Raw genomic sequence first — 25,100 nt, 5'->3', positions numbered from 1 at the left:
AAACCCAAGAACGACAATGGCAAAACATTTATCGAAGCTCAAATAGCCACAGAAAAAACGTTCGTGGATTTTATAAAACAAGTTTCACCTCAGATTGTACTAAAGAACGCTCCCCAAGGCATTAATTGGCAATTCATCCCCCCAAGAGCTCCTCATATGGGTGGTTTATGGGAATCAGCTGTAAAAAGCTTCAAATCCCACTTAAAAAAGGTAGCTGGAAACTACAAATTTAATTACGAAGAATTTACAACACTGTTAATTCACATTGAAGCCGTTCTCAATTCAAGGCTACTAACAACACTCTCGCAAGATCCGTCAGATCTCACAGCCCTAACTCCAGGGCACTTTCTCAAAGGAGCACCCATTCTGGCCACACCTGAGCCAGGCGTGGAGTCGCTATCCTTATTAAATCGATGGGAGAGAATTAAAATTCTCCATCATAATTTCAGTCGCAGATGGAAAGAAGACTATTTAAAGGACCTCCGCAAGAGGTATCGATGGAAAACATCAGAAAAGCTTGGAGATTGTGTACTGATTAACGACGATTGTCTCCCACCTACCGAGTGGCGACTGGCCGAATAGAAAAGCTCCATTACGGCTCAGGCGGTCACATTCGGGTAGTTGATCTCCGTGCTCAAAGCGGAATATTAACCAGACCGCTGGTTAAATTATGCTCTCTACCAACCGCGGATAATAGCGAAAATCCGATACTAAATAATGCCGAAAAACAAATGAAAATAAACCAATAAAACCGCAACCCGCAGCAATCTGTTAAAAATAACAATAAAAATTAAAAAAAACGATGTTCGGTCAATACGACGACCCAGTCATGCCACATAACGTGGCACAATCACATTCTATTTATATACTACCATGTATATTCAAATACAATTTTTTACAGAGATCAAGATGGACGTGGACATGCCTACAATCCCAACACCAACTGTTCGGCTGGCAACCAACGGGGCACGTACTGGGCCTATCCCTTCGCCACGCCCAACCAACGCTACTGTATCGACTGCCGCTTCTGGTAGTGGCTCACGAGCAGCCCCATCAACGTCATCCGCTCAAGTCGAGCCGCGTCGCATCCGATGCCCGCTATGTCGCCGGAAACATCGACTACAGATCTGTGGACTCTTTAAGGAGCAAACACCGACACAACGCCAGCGTGTTGCCAAGGCACATGAGCACTGCCTCAACTGCCTGTCGCACACGCATGGGACGCAGGAGTGTGTTACTGCCGATTTATGGCACACGTGTGGCAGACCACATCACACGCTGCTGCACAGGACCCCACGACGCGATGTAGGTCGGCCAGCTGCCTCACGCACGGGTAGATCAAGGCAAGCAAACCGGACGGTACGACGTCGAACCACTGCAGCCCGGTCTGAGCCCAATCAATGGCGTCCGCACCACGTTGCACTAACCAGGCGTCGTCCAAAAGCGCCACAACATCGCCCCGCTACTGGACTCAGCAACGTAGTGGCAACACTCCAGCAATTGCAGAGATTGCTAGGCTGAATATTCGCCTAGGGGGGCCGGGATGGCTAAATGAGATAAGCCGGCCCCCCCTAATGCCACTACACCAATACACCACACACACACACGGAACCCACATTCCACAGGACACTCACATTAACACCACCCACACGCGAGAGGACATCCACACACGCAAACCCATACCACACTGTCAAAAGGGTCAATTTCAATAGTTTGATCAGTCTCGTTACGATCTGCAAACGAAGTATACGCATCGCCGCCTGATTCTCGCTATCTCGATCGTCGCCTGCCCTAGTTTATCGTCAGTGTGCTTAACATATTTTAAAACGGATATTGTTAATTTTCTAATCATATACATACATTCAATCATATACATCATATCTGCAAGTAAAATATAAGAATACAATTGAATACAACCGAAGCCGGGTGTTTTATTTAAGACAAAAGATAAAAGAAAGTGGTAAGTGTCTTACGGGTAAGGTGAAGTGCACAATTATCTAAACAATGAAGGGGATGAAATTGATTTGGAAGAATAAAGAATTTTCAAAATAAATACAAAGTCACCTTATTTTTTGGGCCGCCGGCATACTGGCGGCCAAACCATATTTCTCAGAATTGTTCACTCTAAAAAGTGCCCAGTGCAACAAAGTCGTAACTGACACTGGCGAGGTAGTACGGGGCTCTAAACCTGATTTTTCCACGAAATTTGTATTTTTTTGTATATATTTGGTAAATGACAAGAGCTATTGAAAAAATGTTCATGACATACTTGTAGCAAATTTTATTTGCTAAAAGGTCCGAGGTCAAAATCGCTATCATTAATACTTCTCGAGATATTCGGTAAAACAAAATACCCTAATGTATACAGATATCTACATACCTATGTATATGTTTCAATAACTTTACTTACAGCAAAAAATATATATTAAGTAAAAATTCTGATCCTGATCCCAACTAAGATACTTTAAAAAATATCTTATTTCCAAACAGTGACATTATATGTTTCTATTCTAAATTTAAATTGAAAATTTCATGCTTCCATCCTACAGCCAATATACATATGTTTCTTACCTCCTTAGTACCCGAATTTCATTTTCAAGCGATTCTTCTTTTCCTTTCAACGCCTTTTTATCGATAATCTTAACTGCGAAATGTTCATCAGGATTCTCTTTGCTCTCAGCCAGACGTACTTCAGAAAACGCACCTCTAAAAATAGAGTCAAGAAATTTTGTATAGTTTAGTTAACAACGTACTAAATCAATTTTAGAATATACACCATAACAAGTAAGGAAGTTCGGGTGCAACCGAACATTGCAAGTTGGAGGAATCAATGCCAGAGAAATACCTTAAGGTTTAAATCGTCAACCAGATGATCGGCATCCAAGCAACTTTATATACACCTCTATATATATACATATGTAAAGTAATACCACTTTTGGTTGAAATTTTATAATTTAAGAACGGTCTCACCTATCCAAACCAAACGTTTAGGCTTTATCCAGACTATATAGTAGATGGTTTAGTGTTTCCTAATCTATCACATTTTTTGTAATAAATGAAATTAATAAATGTAAATGGGGAAATATAAATTTTTAAGATAAGGATTCCGCAAGGAACCAACCATAAAATCAAACAAATCTTACAAACAAATAAAATTTACTTACCTATAAAACTTATCTTAGCTTATTTACATTATTATTTAAACTTTGAGATTTTTTCCCATTCCGATTTTAACGAATTATTCACAAAAAAATTATTGCAAAAACGCGATTTCACAAAGTTCACTAAAAATGTGGTAGATGCACTCAATTCAATACAAAAATGCCAACTGACGTTTGTTACAAGTGGGGATAGAATTAGCATATGGCGCATGAATCAATTAACGGTCTTATAATGACAAGCAAATTCTAAAATAAAATTCGTTAAACAGAATTTTGAATTTAAGCGGTTGGTTCCTGGTGGTACCAGTGGGTTATTAAGGGTTAATGACTAGCCGAATCAAAGGCAGAGCAAAACATGATTGCTTTCAGAACCAACTTTTTTGGTTGATAGCGTAGACTCACTTATTGAGGAAATGAAATGCATTTTCGCGCCGCAGCAAAATAATATTGAGAAAAAAATTTGAGGCTCGTAAGTGGCAATCTGGCGAGGAGTTTTTAAATTATTTCAACGACAAAGTAATTTTGCTTTTAGTTGACTAAATGTGGAGGAGCCCGAACTAATCGACCATATCATCGAAGGTCTCCCTGACGAGCGGTTACGCGTACAAGCGTATATCCAGTGTTATAACAGCAAAGCTCAACTTTTGTAAGCTATTAGTCGGGTGGATTTTTGTTGTCAAAGGGAAGATCGTTGCTATAATTTCAACAATAAAAGCAAATTAAATCTTTTCGGTAAACTTTGGTCTAGCGTTAATTTTGAACCAAAATTTTTGATATTCATTTGTTCGTGGTTTCCGATGAGTCAGTGGGATACGATGTAGTTTTAGGCAAAGAATCTTCCAAACTAAGTCAATCAATTTTAATTTCGGAAGATGTAATCAAAGTTTCGTAAAGTATAATAATAATGAGTGTAGATCGCAGTATTGTAAAAAGAAAAATACAATAATTAATGATGAAACACAAAAAGATAAAAATTGATAGTTGTGAAGAAAATTCAAAAGAAAATGTGTGTAAAACGATAGACAAAACCAAATTTATTAATGATCCCCAAAATAGGAGAACAGAAATAAAAAAATTAGAATAGGAAAGATTTAAAAGAACATGTGTGTAAAAGAATAGAGGAAACAAATAATGAATATAATTCAGAATGTGTTAACAGCAATATCGCAGATAAAAACATTAGATGATTATTGGCCACTGAGGGTGATACTGATGAGACACCTACGTTGAGTGTTGATAACAATATTGCCCATCTGACCTGAAAAGTTAATTGAGTTGTTGAGGAAATTGTATGTACAAGCCAAGCGTCCCAATGAACCATTGATGAAGTGTAATAGCCCTTACAGACAACAGCGCTAATTTGCATCAACACTGACACATGTCGCTTGAAGTCTGCCGCCTCCTTTGCGTTTACAGTATCAAAGGTAAGCATTTTTATATTGCTAATTAAATTATGAGCAAGTATATTAACAAGAACAAATTTTAATATTTTTAGATGGCAGAAAATAAACAACGGACAGTTTGCTGTCCATTTTCCAATATTCTAAACTTTTTCGCACACTTTTTCGCATTACAATGAATTATTGCTTTTAATTTCACTCTTTCAAAGATCGTAGTTAATAATATACCTATTTTTTCGTTAAATTTATATTGATTTTCCAAAAATGCCAAAGTTTTTATTAATAAATTTCTGTTATTAATTTTTATTTCACTTTTTTTTAACAAATCAACAAATTTCACAATCAGCTGTCTGGAGGATGGAGTTCACGCAAGTGAGGAAAGTTCTCTGATCGCCATTCACTTGGGAGTGGCCAGAAACGATTCTTTTACATATGACTCAAGCAGCTCAGGACTTCCGGTCTTTGACCAAGTATCCTCTGGGTAGCCTAAGAACATCCGTTTGAAGGCGAGCTAAAGTGAGAAGGCGAAACATCCCCCTCGCAGAGTTGTGCGCTGAGTTTGGGACCCGCCACGTAAAAAATCTTACCAATGAAAAGGAACAACAAGCCTCGGATGAGTGACCCCCCTTCTGAATGTCCGGTCTCTTTATTGGGAAGGTGCCGCTGCCAAGCTGGTTGATGTCCTCGTGGAAATGGACGGGACAAGGACAGAGACGAGTAGGTCAATGTGACATTTACTACAGTGGCCATATAAAGGAGCGCAAGTTTGGTGTTGGATTCGTGGTGGGAGAGACTCCGTCGCCGAGTTCTATCATTCACTCCGGAGAATGAACGTCTAGCCACAATCCGCATCAAAGAGAGGTTCTTCAACATATCGCTAATTTGCGCCCATGCCCCGACGGAAGAGAAGGACGATGTGACCAAAGATGCCTTTTATGAGTACTTGGAGCGCACTTATGAGAGTTGCCCTTGCCACGATGTCAAAATCGTGCTTGGCGACTTCAACGCCAGGGTGGGCAAAGAAGGTATCTTTGGCACTACGATCGGTAAGTTCAGCCTCCACGAGGAAACATCCCCAAATGGGTTGAGGCTGATCGACTTCGCCGGGGCCCGAAATATGGTTATCTGTAGTACTAGATTCCAGCATAAGAAGATACATCAAGCTACCTAGCTATCTCCGGATCGAAAAAACACCAACCAGATCGATCATGTCGTGATAGACGGAAGACACGTCTCCAGTGTTTTAGATTTGCGTGCGCTCCGAGGTCCTAACATCGACTCGGACCACTATATTGTTGCAGCCAAAATTCGCACCCGCCTCTGTGCAGCAAAAAACGAACGCCAACAAACACAAGGAAGGTTCGAGGTCGAGAAGCTGCAATCACAACAGACAGCCGAACGATTTTCTACTCGGCTTGCACTCCTGCTCTCTGACAGCACTCGTCAAGAACTCGGTATAAAGGAACTGTGGGACGGCATTTCAAACTCCTTACGTACAGCTGCAACCGAAACCATTGGTTTTCGGAAAGTGCAAAAGAACAGCTGGTACGACGAGGAGTGCCATGTCTCAGCGGAGAGAAAACAGGCTGCCTACCACGCAACGTTACGATCGACCACAACACATGCGGGATGGGATAGATACCGAGAGTTGAAGAGGGAAGCGAGACGCATTTGTAGACAGAAAAAGAAAGAGGCCGAAATGCATGAGTACGAAGAGCTTGATAAGCTGGCCGACAGGGGTAATGCTCGAAAATTCTACGAAAAGATGCGGCGGCTTACAGAAGGTTTCAAGACCGGAGCATACTCTTCTGGAACCCCCCAAGGTGATCTAGCCACCGATGCCCAGAGCATACTTAAATTATGGAGGGAACACTTCTCCAGCCTACTGAATGGCAGTGAACGCACAACACCAGGAGAAGGCAAACCCGATACCCCAATCGATGACGATGGAGCAGACGTTCCATTGCCCGACCATGAAGAAGTTGGAATAGCAATTGATATTGATATCATCGGCCACAATACCCGCGCCGTTAGTTCTGCTTTCTCCAGACTGAGCATGGAAGCAACGCAAATGGGTCTGGCAGTGAACGAGGGCAAGACGAAATATCTCCTGTTATCAAACAAACAGTCGTCGCCCTCGCGACTTGGCTCTCACGTCACTGTTGACAGTCATAACTTTGAAGTTGTAGATAATTTCGTCTATTTAGGAACCAGCATTAACTCCACCAACAACGTCAGCCTGGAAATCCAACGCAGGATTACTCTTGCCAACAGGTGCTACTTCGGACTGAGTAGGCAATTGAAAAGTAAAAACCTCTCTCGACGAACAAAAGCCAAACTCTATAAGTCGCTCATAATTCCCGTCCTTGCTATATGGTGCAGAGGCTTGGACGATGACAACAACCGATGAGTCGACGTTGCGAGTTTTCGAGAGAAAAGTTCTGCGAAAGATTTATAGGTATATAACTTTGAAGTTGTAGATAATTTTGTCTATCTTGGAACCAGCGTAAACACCACCAACAATGTCAGCTTTGAAATCCAACGCAGGACAACTCTTGCCAACAGGTGCTACTTCGGACTAAGTAGGCAATTGAGAAGCAAAGTCCTCTCTCGACGAACAAAAACCAAACTCTATAAGTCACTCATAATACCCGTCCTGTTATATGGTGCAGAGGCTTGGACGATGACAACATCTGATGAGTCGGCGTTGCGAGTTTTCGAGAGAAAAGTTCTGGTCCTTTGCGCGTTGGCCACGGCGAATATCGCATTCGATGGAACGATGAGCTGTACGAGATATATGGCGACATTGACATAGTTCAGCGAATTAAAAGACAGCGGCTACGCTGGCTAGGTCATGTTGTCCGAATGGACGAAAACACTCCAGCTCTGAAAGTATTCGACGCTGTACCCGCCGGGGGAAGCAGAGGAAGAGGAAGACCTCCACTCCGTTGGAAGGACCAAGTGGAGAAGGACCTGGCTTCGCTTGGAATATCCAATTGGCGCCACGTAGCGAAGAGAAGAAACGACTGGCGCGCGGTTGTTGACTCGGCTATAATCGCGTAAGCGGTGTCTACGCCAGTAAAGAAGAAGAAGATATGTATGTATATAAACAAATAATTTCCTAAATATGTATATTTATAGTATATAAAAAGTGCGTGTCAAAAAACAACAAAAATAGATTTAACAAACTAAAAATAAAGTGCGCGAAATATAAATACAAAACATAAACGGATAATAACAAAATATTCAAAAAAAAAACACAAATCGGGCGCGAAATGTGAAAGCTTTTAGGTGCGAAACAACGCACAAAACGGGAGCGAAACCATTAAACTAAAAGTATATGTATAAATCCAACAAATACTATTCGGGCACGAAGAGATAAAAAAAAAACAAAAAAACACAAGATATATACAACAAAACAACAGCTGAAGGAGGTAGCCTGCTTGAGCACAGGAATTGAGAGAATACGAACATATATGTATACAGGAATATACCCTACAGAACAAAGTGAGCGTATTCAGTTCGTTTAATCTTATTTTACTATGCATATACATTAGGGTGTGTCATTCTGGGGCAACCTGTTTTTTTCAACTGAAAAACAGGCTCAAAACTTTCGAAAATGTGTAAAAAAAACGACTTCGAATGTACATATTATACGCGCGTTAGCGCGTGAAATGAGCTTTCCAAAAAGATATAGCATGACCCGATGCGACGAATAAAACTAGAACTACGCGCTTTCAGCACCAACTAGCGAAAATACCGCAAGACTTATTTGATAACCCAATATTTGCATATGCAGTATTTAACTAAAGAAAATACTCCTTTTCCATTACGCTTCTCGCGCTCTCACCTTTGCGCAAAAATATAAGTACAAGTATATACAAACACACTGTATACAATCTGCCAAGAACATTATAAAATACCATATGCACATTGCGTTTTATTAAATTATTAAACATTTTAAATAACTAATCGTTAAATTCCGTACACAAGTAAAAGCGGTAAAACGAAATAAAAATATGTGTATTACATAAAAAAATGTCATAAAAAACCGTTCAACAAAACATACATAATTTGTGACAACTATAGAAAATGCATATTGACACATCCTATTTGTAAAACCACATATCCTAAGTCCACATTGCCAATTATGCGGCAATACCTCTTCTACTTTGGCAAACAAAAACAAGCAGGATTGCATACAAAAAGCGAATTGATCTCTCTAACGAGCTCTCAATTGCTTAAGAACAAAAAGATAATTATAAATACACACAAACAAATACTAATGTAAAAAGCGCATTGCTCTCTTCAACGAGCTCTCAATCGCACAAAGCATAAGTACATATGTATGTAAGTTAACCGTAGTTAACGTACTGAAGTTCCCATGCTGCCAAAAATTGCAATGCGTGCAGTCTGCATCGTTCACTTCATGCGCGATCAAATTAAATGTTTGGTCAGCAGTTGTAATTCGATGATCAGCTCGATGCATGAGCATGGCACATGAGAGTGGGAAGTGCTTATGGAAGCAATTAGAGACCGACGCTAACGGCAGCAGCGACGATAAGAATAGTAGGCTAGCAGTAAGCTTACGAATTATTAAATAAACAATTTTAGAACGAAACTCAAGGTGTTAATATCACTTTGGGTAGTCGACAACACCGTCGCTACGGCAAAGGAAGTTGTAGAAAATTAGTCAAAAATAACTCTGGGTTATCGACAACACCGTCGTTACCCCAAAGGAGTTATAGAAAGTTAAACAAAAACAACTAAAGGAAGTTATAGAAAATTAATCAAAATAACTCTGGGTAATCGACAACACCGTCGTTGCCCCAAAGGAGTTATAGAAAGTTGAATCAAAATAACTTGTATATAAGTTAGCAACATTAAAGTTAACTGCGATAAGCAGAATAATGCTGGATAAGCAATTAACCAATCAACATCCGGCACGCGAAGTATAAACTACAGCCAGGAATTAATGCTGACCAACAATAATGCACACCATTGCAACAATTGCAATCAACATCCGGCACACGCGGAATAACGAGACACAAGTAAATAAACCAATAGTGCTAGCATAAGTAAGTTTTAAGTTATAAATAATTGATAATTGAAATTGTAATATAGTCTTAGCAGAACATTTGACAATAAAGGTCATTTTGACCAAAAATATAAATGTTTTTAGCCGTTTTAATTTAACCGGCAATAATTGGCGCCCGAGCTTAAAAAAGCTTGTTCGGTTCGTGAAAGTCTAAAAGTGCCGTTAAGAAATATAAAAAAACGCCGCGAAAAAGACAGTGTTAAGAAAAAACCAGCACATCAAAAAGAGCGTGAAAAGGATAGGAAAAGAGACTTCCTGGATGCTCCAACGATACCGACAAGAATTAGCAGCGAAAGCCTACAGCCAAGGTAACAAAAACAGTGTGAGAAGGTGTACCTCAGTACGAACAAGGGAAAAGGATAAATACACAATCATCGGTTACGAGGATAATGAAGCTGTATATAGTGTAAGTAGCATAAGAAATATAATTAATAATAAAAACAAACAGAGAGAAAAAAATTGTGAAAAAAGTTAAAAAAAAAAATTGTTCTTAATAATAAATAAATTATTAAGTGAAAGGAAAATTTTAACTATTAAGCTACAGAAAAATTGTAAAAGAAACGTAAATATTGCCTTAGTTTTGCGAAAAACAAAAGAGAGAGATTTTTAAATTAACCAAAAACTTTATGCATTTTTATATTAATAAATCAAGAACCAAACAGAATTCTCGTTTTAGCTATAGTGTAAGTAAATATAAACAACCAAAAAAATAAAATACGGCTTGTACAGCCAATAATATAAACTAAACTGAAAATAATATTGCTTAACTCTGCGATTCCGTAGCGAACTCAAGAGTTGACCGGACCCTCCAGGGTAAAAAAGCCCCCTTCCTAGAAGGGATAACAAAAAAATGTAAATATTCAAACTAAAATAGTGGTATAAAATTTTGAAAAAAAAAAATAAAAAATTTAAAAATGGAAAATCCAAACAATCTAATTAGACCCCTCGTACTCGGGATTAATCCTCCTGCTGCATCAACAGCACCGTCAGGCCCTAATAAGACAGTTCCGCCAGAATTGGCGAACATGATAAAAAACATGGTAACCTTAGCAATAGAGGCAAGTGTACCTAATGTAGTACATAATATTCTTAATAATAAAATAAACCCGGTCATTACGGACCAAACAATAGACGAACAATTCCAAAACAACACGAATGAAATGGATAAGATTCCAGACGTTGTGAGATCCCTAAGGGAATTTTCAGGAAGAGTCTCAGAATTTAGTTCCTGGAAAAAAAGTGTCGAACGCATTTTAAGAATCTACGAACCCTTAAAAGGGACACCTAAATATCTCGGCATTTTAAATGTCATCGGAAATAAGATAGTTGGAAAGGCAGATATAGCCTTAGAATCCTACAACACCCCCCTAGACTGGACAACAATCTCCCGCTGTTTGACTCCTCACCACGCAGACAAACGAGACATAGGCACTCTAGAGTACCAAATGACATGTCTCATACAAGGACGAATGACAATTAACGAATTTTACCAAAAGGTATATGGACACTTATCTTTACTTCTGAACAAGATAGGATGTATGGAGAAAGGAGAAGAAGCAGTCCACTTGTTAACGGAGAATTACTGCGCTAAAACCCTCAATACTTTTATAAGAGGACTTTCTGGTGATCTTCCCCGGCTACTTGGCATTAAAAAACCAAAAATCCTATCCGAAGCCCTCCATCTTTGTCTCAAATTAGAAAACCAACGCTTCAGAGCTTCTCACTCTAATAACCAAACCTTTATCACACCATCAACTTCTCGTCAACAATTCATAAATCAGAAACAGCCACGACGGCAATACACCCAACCCAGATATCATCAACCATTAAACCCTCAAACCACATCCACATTTTATCCTGAACTAGCTTATCTACCAAATCCCTTGACATATTACAACCCACGAAACTACCATAGCAACCAACTGAACCTTAATCACTCTAACATCCAACAACATTCAAATCGGATCCAAATCAATTTAGTCAACAATATCGGCAACAACACCAGAATTTATATAGTCCACAGCAAAACATTGCTCCTCCTAGACCCCCTAATCCACCTCAACCGATGGACGTGGATGAGAGTATAAGGACAAGACCATCAAACGCTTCAATGATAAATAACCCCCCACAAAAATTGCAAAGAAACTTTCACATAAATTCTAACGAACCACCAGAGGACTAATACAACGGAAGCGTATACAACTACAATGACTAATACAACTACAATAACCAATACGATTACAATGAGCAAACATACAATGAGCCAAATCACGAGGACACAATTGAAGAAACACTCGACCTCACTGACGTACATTTTTTAGACTAAATAGCTCTTCGCTACCTTATTACAGATGCAGGACGAAGAGCGGCGACATAATGCAAATATTAGTAGACAAACGAAAATTACATGGTAATAGCATATACGAAAAGAATTTATCTGAGCCAATATAGTGTACAGGACGTTAACTTAATACATATCCGCGACGAACATATGAGTACAGTAGAAAGACATGCAATTAGGAAACTAGTACAAAAGCACCGAAACCTATTTTCGGAACCGGACGAAAAACTAACCTACACAACAAAAGTAGTTGCAGGAATTCGAACAAATTCAGACACGCCTATATACTCCAAGTCCTACCCTTATCCTTTTAGCCTTAAACAGGAAGATGAAAAGCAAGGAAATAAATTATTAGACGACGGTATCATACGACAATCAAGATCACCCGTATGAGTAGTGCCTAAAAAAGAGGACGCGTCTGACAGAAACAAATTTAGAATGGTTCTAGATTCTTCTTCTTCTTTACTGGCGTAGACACCGCTTACGCGATTATAGCCGAGTCAACAACAGCGCGCCAGTCGTTTCTTCTCTTCGCTACGTGGCGCCAATTGGATATTCCAAGCGAAGCCAGGTCCTTCTCCACTTGGTCCTTCCAACGGAGTGGAGGTCTTCCTCTTCCTCTGCTTCCCCCGGCGGGTACAGCGTCGAATACTTTCAGAGCTGGAGTGTTTTCGTCCATTCGGACAACATGACCTAGCCAGCGTAGCCGCTGTCTTTTAATTCGCTGAACTATGTCAATGTCGCCGTATATCTCGTACAGCTCATCGTTCCATCGAATACGATATTCGCCGTGGCCAACGCGCAAAGGACCATAAATCTTTCGCAGAACTTTTCTCTCGAAAACTCGCAACGTCGACTCATCCGCTGTTGACATCGTCCAAGCCTCTGCACCATATAGCAGGACGGGTATTATGAGTGACTTATAGAGTTTGGTTTTTGTTCGTCGAGAGAGGACTTTGCTTCTCAATTGCCTACTTAGTCCGAAGTAGCACCTGTTGGCAAGAGTTATCCTGCGTTGGATTTCAAAGCTGACATTGTTGGTGGTGTTTACGCTGGTTCCAAGATAGACGAAATTATCTACAACTTCAAAGTTATGACTGTCAACAGTGACGTGAGTGCCAAGTCGCGAGTGCGACGACTGTTTGTTTGATGACAGGAGATATTTCGTCTTGCCCTCGTTCACTGCCAGACCCATTTGCGTTGCTTCCTTGTTCAGTCTGGAGAAAGCAGAACTAACGGCGCGGGTGTTGAGACCGATGATATCAATATCATCGGCATACGCCAGCAGCTGTACACTCTTATAAAAGATTGTACCTGCTCGATTAAGTTCTGCAGCTCGAACTATTTTCTCCAGCAGCAGATTGAAGAAATCGCACGATAGGGAGTCGCCTTGTCTGAAACCTCGTTTGGTATCGAACGGCTCGGAGAGGTCCTTCCCGATCCTGACGGAGCTTTTGGTCCCGCTCAATGTCAGTTTACACAGCCGTATTAGTTTTGCGGGGATACCAAATTCAGACATTGCGGCATAAAGGCAGCTCCTTTTCGTACTGTCGAAAGCAGCTTTAAAATCGACGAAGAGGTGATGTGTGTCGATTCTCCTTTCACGGGTCTTTTCCAAGATTTGGCGCATGGTGAATATCTGGTCGGTTGTTGATTTACCAGGTCTGAAGCCACACTGATAAGGTCCAATCAGTTTGTTGACGGTGGGCTTTAATCTTTCACACAATACGCTCGATAGAACCTTATACGCGATATTAAGGAGGCTAATCCCACGGTAGTTGGCGCAGATTGTGGGGTCTCCTTTTTTATGGATTGGGCATAGCACACTTAAATTCCAATCGTTGGGCATGCTTTCGTCCGACCATATTTTACAAAGAAGCTGATGCATGCTCCTTATCAGTTCTTCGCCGCCGTGTTTGAATAGCTCGGCTGGCAATCCATCCGCCCCCGCCGCTTTGTTGTTCTTCAGGCGGGTAATTGCTATTCGAACTTCTTCTTGGTCGGGCAATGGAACGTCTTTTCCATCGTCATCGATTGGGGAATCGGGTTCGTCTTCTCCTGGCGTTGTGTGTTCACTGCCATTCAGCAGGCTGGAGAAGTGTTCCCTCCATAATTTAAGTATGCTCTGGGCATCGGTGACTAGATCACCTTGGGGGGTTCTACAGGAGTATGCTCCGGTCTTGAAACCTTCTGTAAGCCGCCGCATTTTTTCGTAGAATTTTCGAGCATTACCCCTGTCGGCCAGCTTGTCAAGCTGCTCGTACTCACGCATTTCGGCCTCTTTCTTCTTCTGTCTGCAAATGCGTCTCGCTTCCCTCTTCAACTCTCGGTATCTATCCCAGCCCGCACGTGTTGTGGTCGATCGTAACGTTGCGAGGTAGGCAGCCTGTTTTCTCTCCGCTGCGACACGGCACTCTTCGTCGTACCAGCTGTTCTTTTTCACTTTCCGAAAACCAATGGTTTCGGTTGCAGCTGTACGTAAGGAGTTTGAAATGCCGTCCCACAGTTCCCTTATACCGAGTTGTTGACGAGTGCTCTCAGAGAGCAGGAGTGCAAGCCGAGTAGAGAATCGTTCGGCTGTCTGTTGTGATTGCAGCTTCTCGACGTCGAACCTTCCTTGTGTTTGTTGGCGTGCGTTTTTTGCTGCACAGAGGCGGGTGCGAATCTTAGCTGCAACAAGATAGTGGTCCGAGTCGATGTTAGGACCTCGGAGCGCACGCACATCTAAAACACTGGAGACGTGTCTTCCGTCTATCACAACATGATCGATCTGGTTGGTAGTTTTTCGATCCGGAGACAGCCAGGTAGCTTGATGAATCTTCTTATGCTGGAATCTAGTACTACAGATAACCATATTTCGGGCCCCGGCGAAGTCGATCAGCCTCAACCCATTTGGGGATGTTTCCTCGTGGAGGCTGAATTTACCGACCGTAGTGCCAAAGATACCTTCTTTGCCCACCCTGGCGTTGAAGTCGCCAAGCACGATTTTGACATCGTGGCGGGGGCAGCTCTCATAAGCGAGCTCCAAGCGCTCATAAAAGTCATCTTTGGTCACATCGTCCTTCTCTTCCGTCGGGGCGTGGGCGCAGATCAGCGATATGTTGAAGAACCTCGCTTTGATGCGGATTGTGGCTAGACGTTCATTCACCGGAGTGAATGATAGTACTCGGCGACGGAGTCTCTCTCCCACCACGAATCCAACACCAAACTTGCGCTCCTTTATATGGCCACTGTAGTAAATGCCACAAGGACCTACTCGTCTTTGTCCTTGTCCCGTGCATCGCATTTCTTGGACGGCGGTGATGTCAGCCTTTATTTTCACGACGACATCAACCAGCTGGGCAGCGGCACCTTCCCAATTAAGGGACCGGACATTCCAGGTGCATGCCCTCAATTCGTAGTCCTTATTTCGTTTTCCATGGTCGTCATCAAAAGGGGGGTCTCTCATCCGAGGCTGGTTGTTGCTATTCGCTGGGGTTGTTTTTTTACGTGGCGGGTCCCAAACCCAGCGCACAACCCTTTGTAGGGGATATTTCGCCTTCTCACGTTAGCTCGCCTTCAAACGAATGTTCTTAGGCTACCCAGAGGATACTTGGTCAAAGACCGGAAGTCGTGAGCTGCTTGAGTCATATGTAAAAGAATCGTTTCTGGCCACTCCCAAGTGAATGGCGATCAGAGAACTTTCCTCACTTGCGTGAACTTCTACATATGACTCCATCCTCCAGATTACAGGAAGCTAAACGCAGTTACAGTTGGAGATAGGTATCCAATACCTGAAATAAATGAAGTTCTCTCCCAACTAGGAGAAAACCGAATTTTCTCTGTGATTGCTTTAAAAAGCGGTTTCCATCAAATTCCTCTTAAGGAATCTGACGTGGAAAAAACAGCATTTTCGGTGAACAATGGGAAATACGAGTTCACCCGACTTCCGTTTGGTTTGAAAAATGCCCCAGCCATATTTCAACGGACGCTTGACGACATACTAAGACAATACATATGCAAAATATGCTATGTATACGTAGACGATATAATTATATTTAGTAAAGACGAAAAATCACACTCGGAACACATAGACACAATTTTTGATACCCTCAGTAAAGCAAACATGAAGGTTCAAATCGATAAATGCGAATTCTTCAAAAAGCAGGTCGAATTCCTAGGATTCGTTGTATCTTACAAAGGAATTTCTACAAACCCTTCCAAAGTACAATCAATATCAAATTTTCCATACCCCCCGACGATCAAGGACTTACGATTATTCTTAGGCTTATCCGGATATTATAGAAGATTTATCAAGGATTACGCCAAATTGACCAAGCCACTTACATCCCTTCTTAGAGGTGAGGAAGGAAGAATGTCGAAAAGAACCTCGAAAAAAATCCAAATAAATCTAAATGGGGAAGCTAAATCTGCATTCAACAAAATTAAATCCACACTGACATCTAAAGACGTAATTTTACAATATCCTGATTACAAGAAAGAATTTGACCTAACTACTGACGCCTCAAAGTATGCCATAGGCGCCGTTTTGGAGCAAAATGGCAAACCAATAAACTTTATATCAAGAACATTGAACAAGGACGAAAAAGAAATGCTTGCCATTATATGGGCAAAAGTTGTTATACATACAGACCACCAACCACTTACATACGCTCTCAGTAATAAAAATAATAACTCCAAACTAAAGCGATGGAAAGCCATACTTGAAGAATACAACTATGAATTAAAATACAAACCTGGGAAAGCCAATGTAGTTGCAGATACATTATCCAGGCCTTTTGAAGTAAACTCCCTATCAGTTGCTACACATTCAGACGAAAGCTCATCACACAATCTAATTCCAGCAGTAGAAGGACACATAAATGCATTCAAAAACCAAATTTGGATCTCGTTAGCAGATGAAGACAGCTACCAGTTTAAAATACCATTCCCGACCTACCATAGACATATAATCACCAAACCCAACTTTTCAACAGAGAATTTAACTTCACTATTGAAATGATACCTTAACCCCTTAGTGATAAATGATACATTTACCTCTGAAGAAAGAATAGGGAAAACTTAAGAAATTTACCCACTTCACTTTGGTAATTATAAAATTCGTTACACCCAAACAGAAGTAAAGGACATAACAAGCGAGGATGCACAAAACTAGGAAATACTAAACGAACACAAGCGAGCACATAGGAATAGAGACGAAAATAAAAAACAACTAATACAAAGATGTTACTTACCGAAGATGAAAAAAAAAAATAGAAAATATAATTAAACAGTGTGGAGTCTGCAAGGAAAATCGTATGATCGCAACTCTAATAAACCACAACTATTAGAAACCCCAATACCTCAATACCCTGGAGAAATTGTGCATATAGATATTTACAGTACGGAAAAAAATTAGTTCTAACAGCAGCAGATAATATCTCCAAATATGCTCAAGTTTAAATAATAAAGTCAAAGTCAATAGAAGATATCAGAGAACCATTACGACAAATACTTTTCGCTCTTGGTATACCCAAAACAATAGTTGTCGACAACGAGAAATCTTTAAATTCCGCTTCCATACAATTTATGGTCGAAGACCAACTCGGTATTAAATTTTTTAAAACTCCCCCATACACAAGCACAGTTAACGGACAAGTAGAAAGACTTCACTCTACCCTGTCAGAAATTATGCGCTGCCTTCAAACGGAACGCACACACCGCTCATTCCAAGATCGCTTAGGGTGCGAACAGAGTGGCCGCTTGTTGCCGAGCTGAGCCGGCTGACGCTTGTTCCGAGAACTTGTTCATGCGAGAAACAAGTTTGAGTGTGCATAGTGGATGCGAGAATCAGCGCTGATATTTTATCTATTATTTGTGTTTTATGTATGTTTGTATGCATTTGTTTGTTGTTCATTCGTGTTTGTGAAATTGAAGTGAAAAGATATGGATTTGTCAGATGATGAGTATTTAGCTTCGGCTGTTTTAAAGTATTTTATCAATAAAAAATCATTTGGAAAACATCCAATAAATGATAAACGAAGTGAATTTGGAGAATTTCATCACTTATATAGTGATTTAAGAAAATATCCTGCGAAGTTTAAAAAATATACTCGAATGAGTATTGAAACTTTCGACTATTTTCTCGAAAAGATTGGTGATAAATTAAAAAAGAAGTGGAGTAATTTTATTAAAGTACCAATATGTCCATGTGAACGCTTGATAGTAACTCTCAGGTAAGAAATTGTTCATGTTTTATATATTTGTATTTATTGTATTAAATTCATTTTATATCGTATTAAATTCACGAATACATTTTTTTTATAAATAAAAAGAAAACTTAAACAAAAAAATTAAAAATAAATAATATAAATATAAGAGGAATTTAAAGATGAATAAATTACATTACACAAGAATGCCATTAAATGATGAATGACAGCATATAATTTTTGATTTCACTTTTACCAAAAAATTTTATGTGCAAAACTAGCTTTTCGCAGAATAAACAATGTTTTCGGCGCTAGAATATGCTTTGGAACTGGTTTCTCGCATTCAATCAGCTTTGCGCTCTGACCAGCTCGGCGCCCACTATGACCTGTTCGCGCTTATTTGTACTAATTTGTATAGTACCAGTTTTCTCGCATTGGTTCTCGCAATCAGCGTCAGCCGGCTCGGCTCGGCAACAAGCGGCCACTCTGTTCGCACCCTTAGACCGATGTACATACGAATATAAATACACCATACATTCCGCAACAGGGAAACGACCTATAGAGACATTTTTATGGCAGACGTGTTACAGAGGACCCAGAACAGTATGAAAATGCACGACAGGAAAATATAGAAACCCTTCGGAGAAGGCAGGCAAGAGATTTAGAAACCATAATAAAACACAGAAACCAATGAAAATATAAGTTAACGTAACGTGTAGCAGCGTGCTATAGAAGGTGCTGTTCCTCTTGTGTGGTGCGTTGCGTTAAACCACCGACGCAATCGGTGCATCCATACCTACATACATACATACCATATGGTACATACATTAGAAGATGAGCGTAAGCAAGAGTGAGGCCTTAGCAACAGCTTTCCATGCTTTCCGATGTTTTCCATTGTCAATTCCCCTTCTTATAAAAATGCGCGGGAAAACGCATCTGGGTTTTTCCAAAAGAGTGGAATGCTCTCCAACAACAATCGATACAGCTAATTCATTTTACGTCAGCTTGAAATCAGAGTGAAGTGGCAGTAAGAATCAATAAAAAGGTGGACGTGGAACAGGCGAGTTGTATCGCCGTATCGATTAATCATAAATAAAAAATACTTAAACTAAAAAAGACTAAAACACTTAATTGGCGCCCAACTCGAATGGCCGAGGACTTACAACTGTTGAAAGGACATGCGAATCCTGAAAGGACTAAGGAACTCTGACTGCCTTCATCTTTAATCTAAATAAATTTAAAACGTGTAAGTGATAATTTCAAAAATGTTCAAAGTGGATATTATTTCAAAATTAAATTGTTAAAAATACGTGTTGTATTCTACGAAACTACCTGGTGCACAAATGTTATTTTGTTTTTCGAATTAAGTAAGTTTACGAAATATTTTCTAAAACTAATTCAAATTAACCACAGTTTCTCCTAATATTTAATTTTTTTTTGTGTAATAAAAAATTTTCGATAGAGAAAAAACACGTGTTTGATATCGTGCCTCTTATATAACTCTAAGGTTAGTTATCCTCATTAAATCAAGTAAAGTATTAAAATTATTTAAACACAATAAAGTTTATTCTCTAAACGACGATTGTTTTTGGAACCTGTTCGAGTATTGTAAATTACGCAAAGTAAAAAATATATAAACAAATTTGTGTTGATTACTATTCTTATCAAGTATGTATATGTGTACTTTCTAAAACTAATTTAAACAAACTACTGTTTCTCTTAATATTTAACTTTTTGATCAAAGATTTTCGATAAAGTGCTTAACAAAAGTGCTTAATATCTTCAGAAAAATATACTTAAGGAAAGAACACGTGCTTGATATCGTGCCTCGTATATAATTTTAAGGTTATTTATTTTCATTGAATCAAATAAAGTATTAAAATTGATCAAATACAATAAATTTTATTTTCGAAAACAACGATTATTTTCGGAACCCGTATAAATAAAGTTCAAAACCGAAAATTATATAAGAATTTTGTGTTTATTACTATACTTATCAAGTTATCTCTACCAAGTCTTTTAGTAAAAATTAGTTAAAATTTGACGAAATGTTTCTTAATAGAGAGCAGGTGGTAGAAATTGTTAATGAGGCTACCGAGCATACAAGGCAACAGTTCACCGAACAATATTTGCCTGTCGCGATTAACCCATTGGTTATAGAAAATAGTTCAAGTTTAGATCTCATAAAGTCTCTCCTTGAATTCAGTGGTGATTCAATTTCTTATCCAGCCTGGCGAAGCGCAGCTGAATTTGTCATTAACTATTATACCGAGGGGTCCGAAAAATACTACATCGCAATGGGCATATTTCGAAACAAAATTATAGGTTCTGCAAACGCCACACTTGCATCTTTTAACACAATTCTTAATTTTAAGGCAATATTAGCTAGGTTAGATCAAGAATATGCCGATAAAACGCCGCTATATGTACTGGAAAATGAGCTAAGCATTCTTAGGCAAGATAATCTTTCTATTACTGAGTACTACAATAGAGTAGATAAAAAACTATGCCTTATAATAAACAAGCAGGTCATGACACATAGCGAGAATAAAGATATCATCGCCACTTCAAATGAACGCGCTAGGGAGAACGCTCTACGCGTTTTTATATCAGGACTCCGCCGCCCACTGTGTGATATACTCTTCTCTGCTAGACCCAAAGACCTTCCAACTGCCCTTGCAGTTGCTCAAGAACTCCAAGTCAATCATAAACGATATGATTTTGCAGAGGCCTTTGCGCTCGGAAATACTTTTAACCCCAATACGCCAATAATGTCTCAATACAAACAACTAGAGCGCAATAACCGACCGCATACCAGTACGTGATTCAACCAAAATGCTTCCAATAGAATAGCTCCAATGGAAGTTGATAATAATACAAGTTATTTCAGTCAGCGTCATAATATTCCAAACGTACCTAATCCACAGCACCAATATATTACAAATTCAGTTCAACCGCGTACCACACCTAATTATATCCCCAAACAGCAGCATTTAAATTCAAATTTAACAGTAACATTTAAACGGAATCGCGAACAGTTACCATCCGATCACCTTTTCAGAAACTACAAAGGGTAAATTATATGCCAGAAGAATTAGAAACTATTTCCAATGAGGAGGAAAACTTGAGTCGGAATATTGAATTTGAAAACGAATTTAGTCATAATTACAATGATTTATATTTGATACAAGGCATTAAGCCTTTAGAAAAACCTTTCAATTTGAACTCAATAAACGAGACAAATCTGATAAATAAACTGTTCGATTGTTTTTAACTTTCGAATGAGTGTTGCAATTCATAGCAACAGCGTCCGCATATGTACTGGCATAATTAACAGCAGCTGTATTTGTACCATTATCAGCAGTCGTAGAGAGAGTGGAGCAAGCAGCAGACAGAGCGGCAGAATGCGGCTGCGATGTAGCGGGAGCGAGATAATCAATACTCACATTATCAGTAGGAGCAGAAACAATAACAATAGATGACTGAGCATTTGTACCCGCCGTAGACGTAGAAGTGCGAGTGGAGTTAGCAATCGTTGAAGCTGTAGAACGTGTTTTCAGTGTAGTGGGAGCGAGATAATTCACGCTCTCGTTATCATCGGAAACAGCAGCGTTAGGCGGAGAAGCGATTGAAGAAGCATTTGTGTCAACAGCAGTCGCAGCAGAGAGAGTATTCAAAGCTGGTGCAGCGAACTTGCCGAAATCGGACAATTGCTTTTGCACAATGCAGAACTCTGATTTAATTTCGTTCAGTTTAACGATTAACGAATTTCGCTCATCACAGAGTTGTTGTAGTAATGTGAGAGTCTTCGATTGTTCACTTCTCAGTGAACTAACTTCCGAAACTAAAGAATTAAGCACCGCATTTACCATATTAAGGTCATTAGCCTCTAACACAGGTTCGTTAACTTCACTTATTGATTGAGAAATGCGCACAGATGGCGACGCAGGCGGCGAACGAATAGAATTTCTGCGAACCACCGTGCATACTTTGCAATAAAAAGCGTTTTTAGACTTCACCAAGAAATCGACATCAGCCTGTGATAAATTCACACACGATAAGTGGAAGAATTCATTACATTTACTGCAGCTGATCTTGGGCTGAGCACGATCAACTCTATGGCCGCAAACACACGGCATTAAAAAGATTAACAATAGAACGCGGAGCAGAGAAAAAATACGTCCGTTCACTGCGACGACCGACAACGAATGGTTACGATTTTTTAAAACAAATTAATGCGAAAATTGACACTGTTAGAGGGTATTTACTTTACCGAAATGGTAAAAAAAATTACAATATCTTTTATGCGATCAAGTAAATTTAATTACGATAGAAGAAGATACAGTCCCAGCCAAACTCCAAGCTCAGTTCCAACAGATTATAAGTAAGAATATCAACGCTTTTGCTGACCCAAACAGAGCTTTGGCATACAACACGACCGTTAAAGGCAGAATTCGTACAAATACAAACGAACCGATATACAGCAGAAGTTATCCCTATCCAATTTCTGTAGCCCCATTTATAAATAATGAAATAACTACGCTTCTTAAGGAAGGTATAATAAGGGAATCTTGTTCGCCTTACAATTCACCTGTTCATGTGGTGTCTAAGAAGAGTTTTGACGAAGACGGAAAGCCAAAATTGCGAATGGTAATCGATTTTCGGAAAATTAATGAAAAAACAATTCCGGATCGATATCCCATTCCGGATACATCTGTAATCTTGGCCAACTTAGGAAACTGAAAATTTTTCACAACATTAGACCTTAACCTTTAACTTATGACGTGGTAGTAAATTTTACAACTTGTGTTTTGATTTTCTCATAATCATAAAAAAGGCTTCTAAAATAAACGACACATTTTTCAAAAAAAAAATTCCTTCCCAAATACTGTAATTAGAATTAATTTAAATCAGTTTGATAAAATTTGTAAGTATTATAACAAAAAATTTCTAATAAATTTTAACAATCAAAATGGTGTAAAATTTACTACTACCTCTAAATCTACGTTTCGAAGTTTGACCTCATAAGTTAAAGGTTAAGTCAGGATTTCATCAAATCGTTATGTGTGAGCAGGATAGGCAAAAAACGGCGTTTAGTATAAACAACGGGAAATACGAGTTCTGTAGTTTACCTTTTGGGTTAAGGAATGCCCCCAGTATTTTTCAAAGGGCCATTGATGATGTTTTACGTGAAGCTATAGGGAAATATTGTCATGTTTATGTCGACGACATAATTATTTACTCTCCAGATGGAGAGTCGCACTTAAAACCCATCGACCACATACTTTAAAAACTTGAGAATGCCGGAATGAGAGTATCGCCTGAAAAATCAAAATTTTTTAAAACCATGGTAGAGTTCCTGGGATTTCTCGTCTCTCAAACAGGTATTAGAACTTGTCCGGATAAGGTTCATGATATTGTTAATTATGAGCTTCCGCAAACCCTTCCAGCGTTACGTTCATTCCTTGGCCTATCCGGGTACTACCGGCGTTTTATAAAAGATTACGCTGCTATCGTCAAACCTTTAACTGTGTATCTTCGCGGAGAAAACGGACAAGTGGGTAAACGCAACTCAAAAAATGTGAAAATCGATTTTAACCCTGAAGCGCTTCAAGCCTTTGAGCGAATAAAATAGATACTAGCTTCAGAGGATGTTTTACTTCAATACCCCGACTATAACCAATATTTTGAGCTCACAACAGATGCCTCTTCTACAGCGTTAGATACGGTTTTATCTCCGCTAGTGAACAAAATTACGCTACTAACGAACGTGAGCTACTTGCAATTGTATGGGCATTGAGGAAACTTCGCCATTATTTGTACGGAATCAGAGATATCAAAATTTTTACTGACCACCAGCCACTGATATTTGCAATATCAGAGAAAAATCCGAACGCCAAAATGAAAAGATGGCGAGCGTTCATAGAAGAGTTTGCGTTTCTAGGCAGTTTTCCCACAATTTGAGTGAAGTTGCTTCAGACGAAACTGTACACAGCGAAGAATCTTTAAGTGAAGTAATTAAAACAGTTCATTGTCCAATTAACCAATTCAGAAACCAGTTAATGGTTTCCAAGTCAAATCATTTTAGCAAAAATACCAAAATTCTTTTTAAAAAACTGATTCGTCACACGATCAGCTTCGACACCCTAGATAGTCTTCTTCAATGCTTGAAAAGTATTATTAACCCTAACGTCACCAACGGAATATTCTGTGATCTCAAAACATTAGCACAAGTACAAAATGTAATAATATCGGCTTTTCCTGGAGGATGACCAAATGGAAGTGATAGCAACGGAACACAATCGGGCTCATCGTGGCTTACACGAAAACTTTCGCCAAATTACTCGCGAGTATTACTTTCCAGGCATAAAAAAATTACTGAAATCAATAACGAATTGTAAGATATGTTTGGAGAATAAGTACCAACGAAAACCCCCCGACCCAGGAATAGGTAAAATACCAATCCCACACCTTCCAGGAGAAATCCTCCATATGGATATTTTTATAACTGGCAAGCAATTATTTTTAATGTGTACAGATAAATTCTCTAAGTTTGCTATCGTAAAACCTATTATTTCAAGAGCTACGATTGATATCAAATACGCTATGTTAGAAGTTTTATTAGCATTCAAGTTATCCGAAACTCAGGAAAAGACTCCAAGTTTTTATCAGAAGAAATAAAAGACTTGGAAACAAATTTGATAAGATGTTTGTTGAGAAGAAAATTGAAAAAGACCTCGGCACGACAGTTTTGATTGATGGCATAAAGGTACATAAAAGCAATCTTCGTTAAAGATAAAACCATTCAAATCTATATTTTCCTCTAAGCAAAAACACATAAAAAAAACAAAACATCATAAGCAAAGGGCAACAGCATTAAAATAACATAAAATATATATTTAAATAAGCTAC

At 39.3% G+C, this 25,100-nt stretch overlaps 1 protein-coding gene across 5 annotated transcripts in view; it reads right to left on the bottom strand.

The window, feature by feature from the left end:
• Positions 1–25,100, bottom strand: part of LOC105223446 (calcium/calmodulin-dependent protein kinase type 1) — a 512,064-nt gene that overhangs the window by 336,177 nt on the left and 150,787 nt on the right. For all 5 annotated transcript variants that reach the window (XM_049460592.1, XM_049460593.1, XM_049460591.1 and 2 more), the window contains exon 3: positions 2,572–2,706. In XM_049460592.1, the coding sequence (XP_049316549.1) occupies positions 2,572–2,706 (135 nt within the window). The remainder of the gene's footprint in view (positions 1–2,571; positions 2,707–25,100) is intronic.

The sequence above is a fragment of the Bactrocera dorsalis genome, chromosome 6 (genome assembly GCF_023373825.1).
Source record: "Bactrocera dorsalis isolate Fly_Bdor chromosome 6, ASM2337382v1, whole genome shotgun sequence".
NCBI classification, from domain to species: domain Eukaryota; kingdom Metazoa; phylum Arthropoda; class Insecta; order Diptera; family Tephritidae; genus Bactrocera; species Bactrocera dorsalis.
Note: the sequence above shows the minus strand (reverse complement) of the source record. Positions and strands in the feature narration are given on the sequence as shown.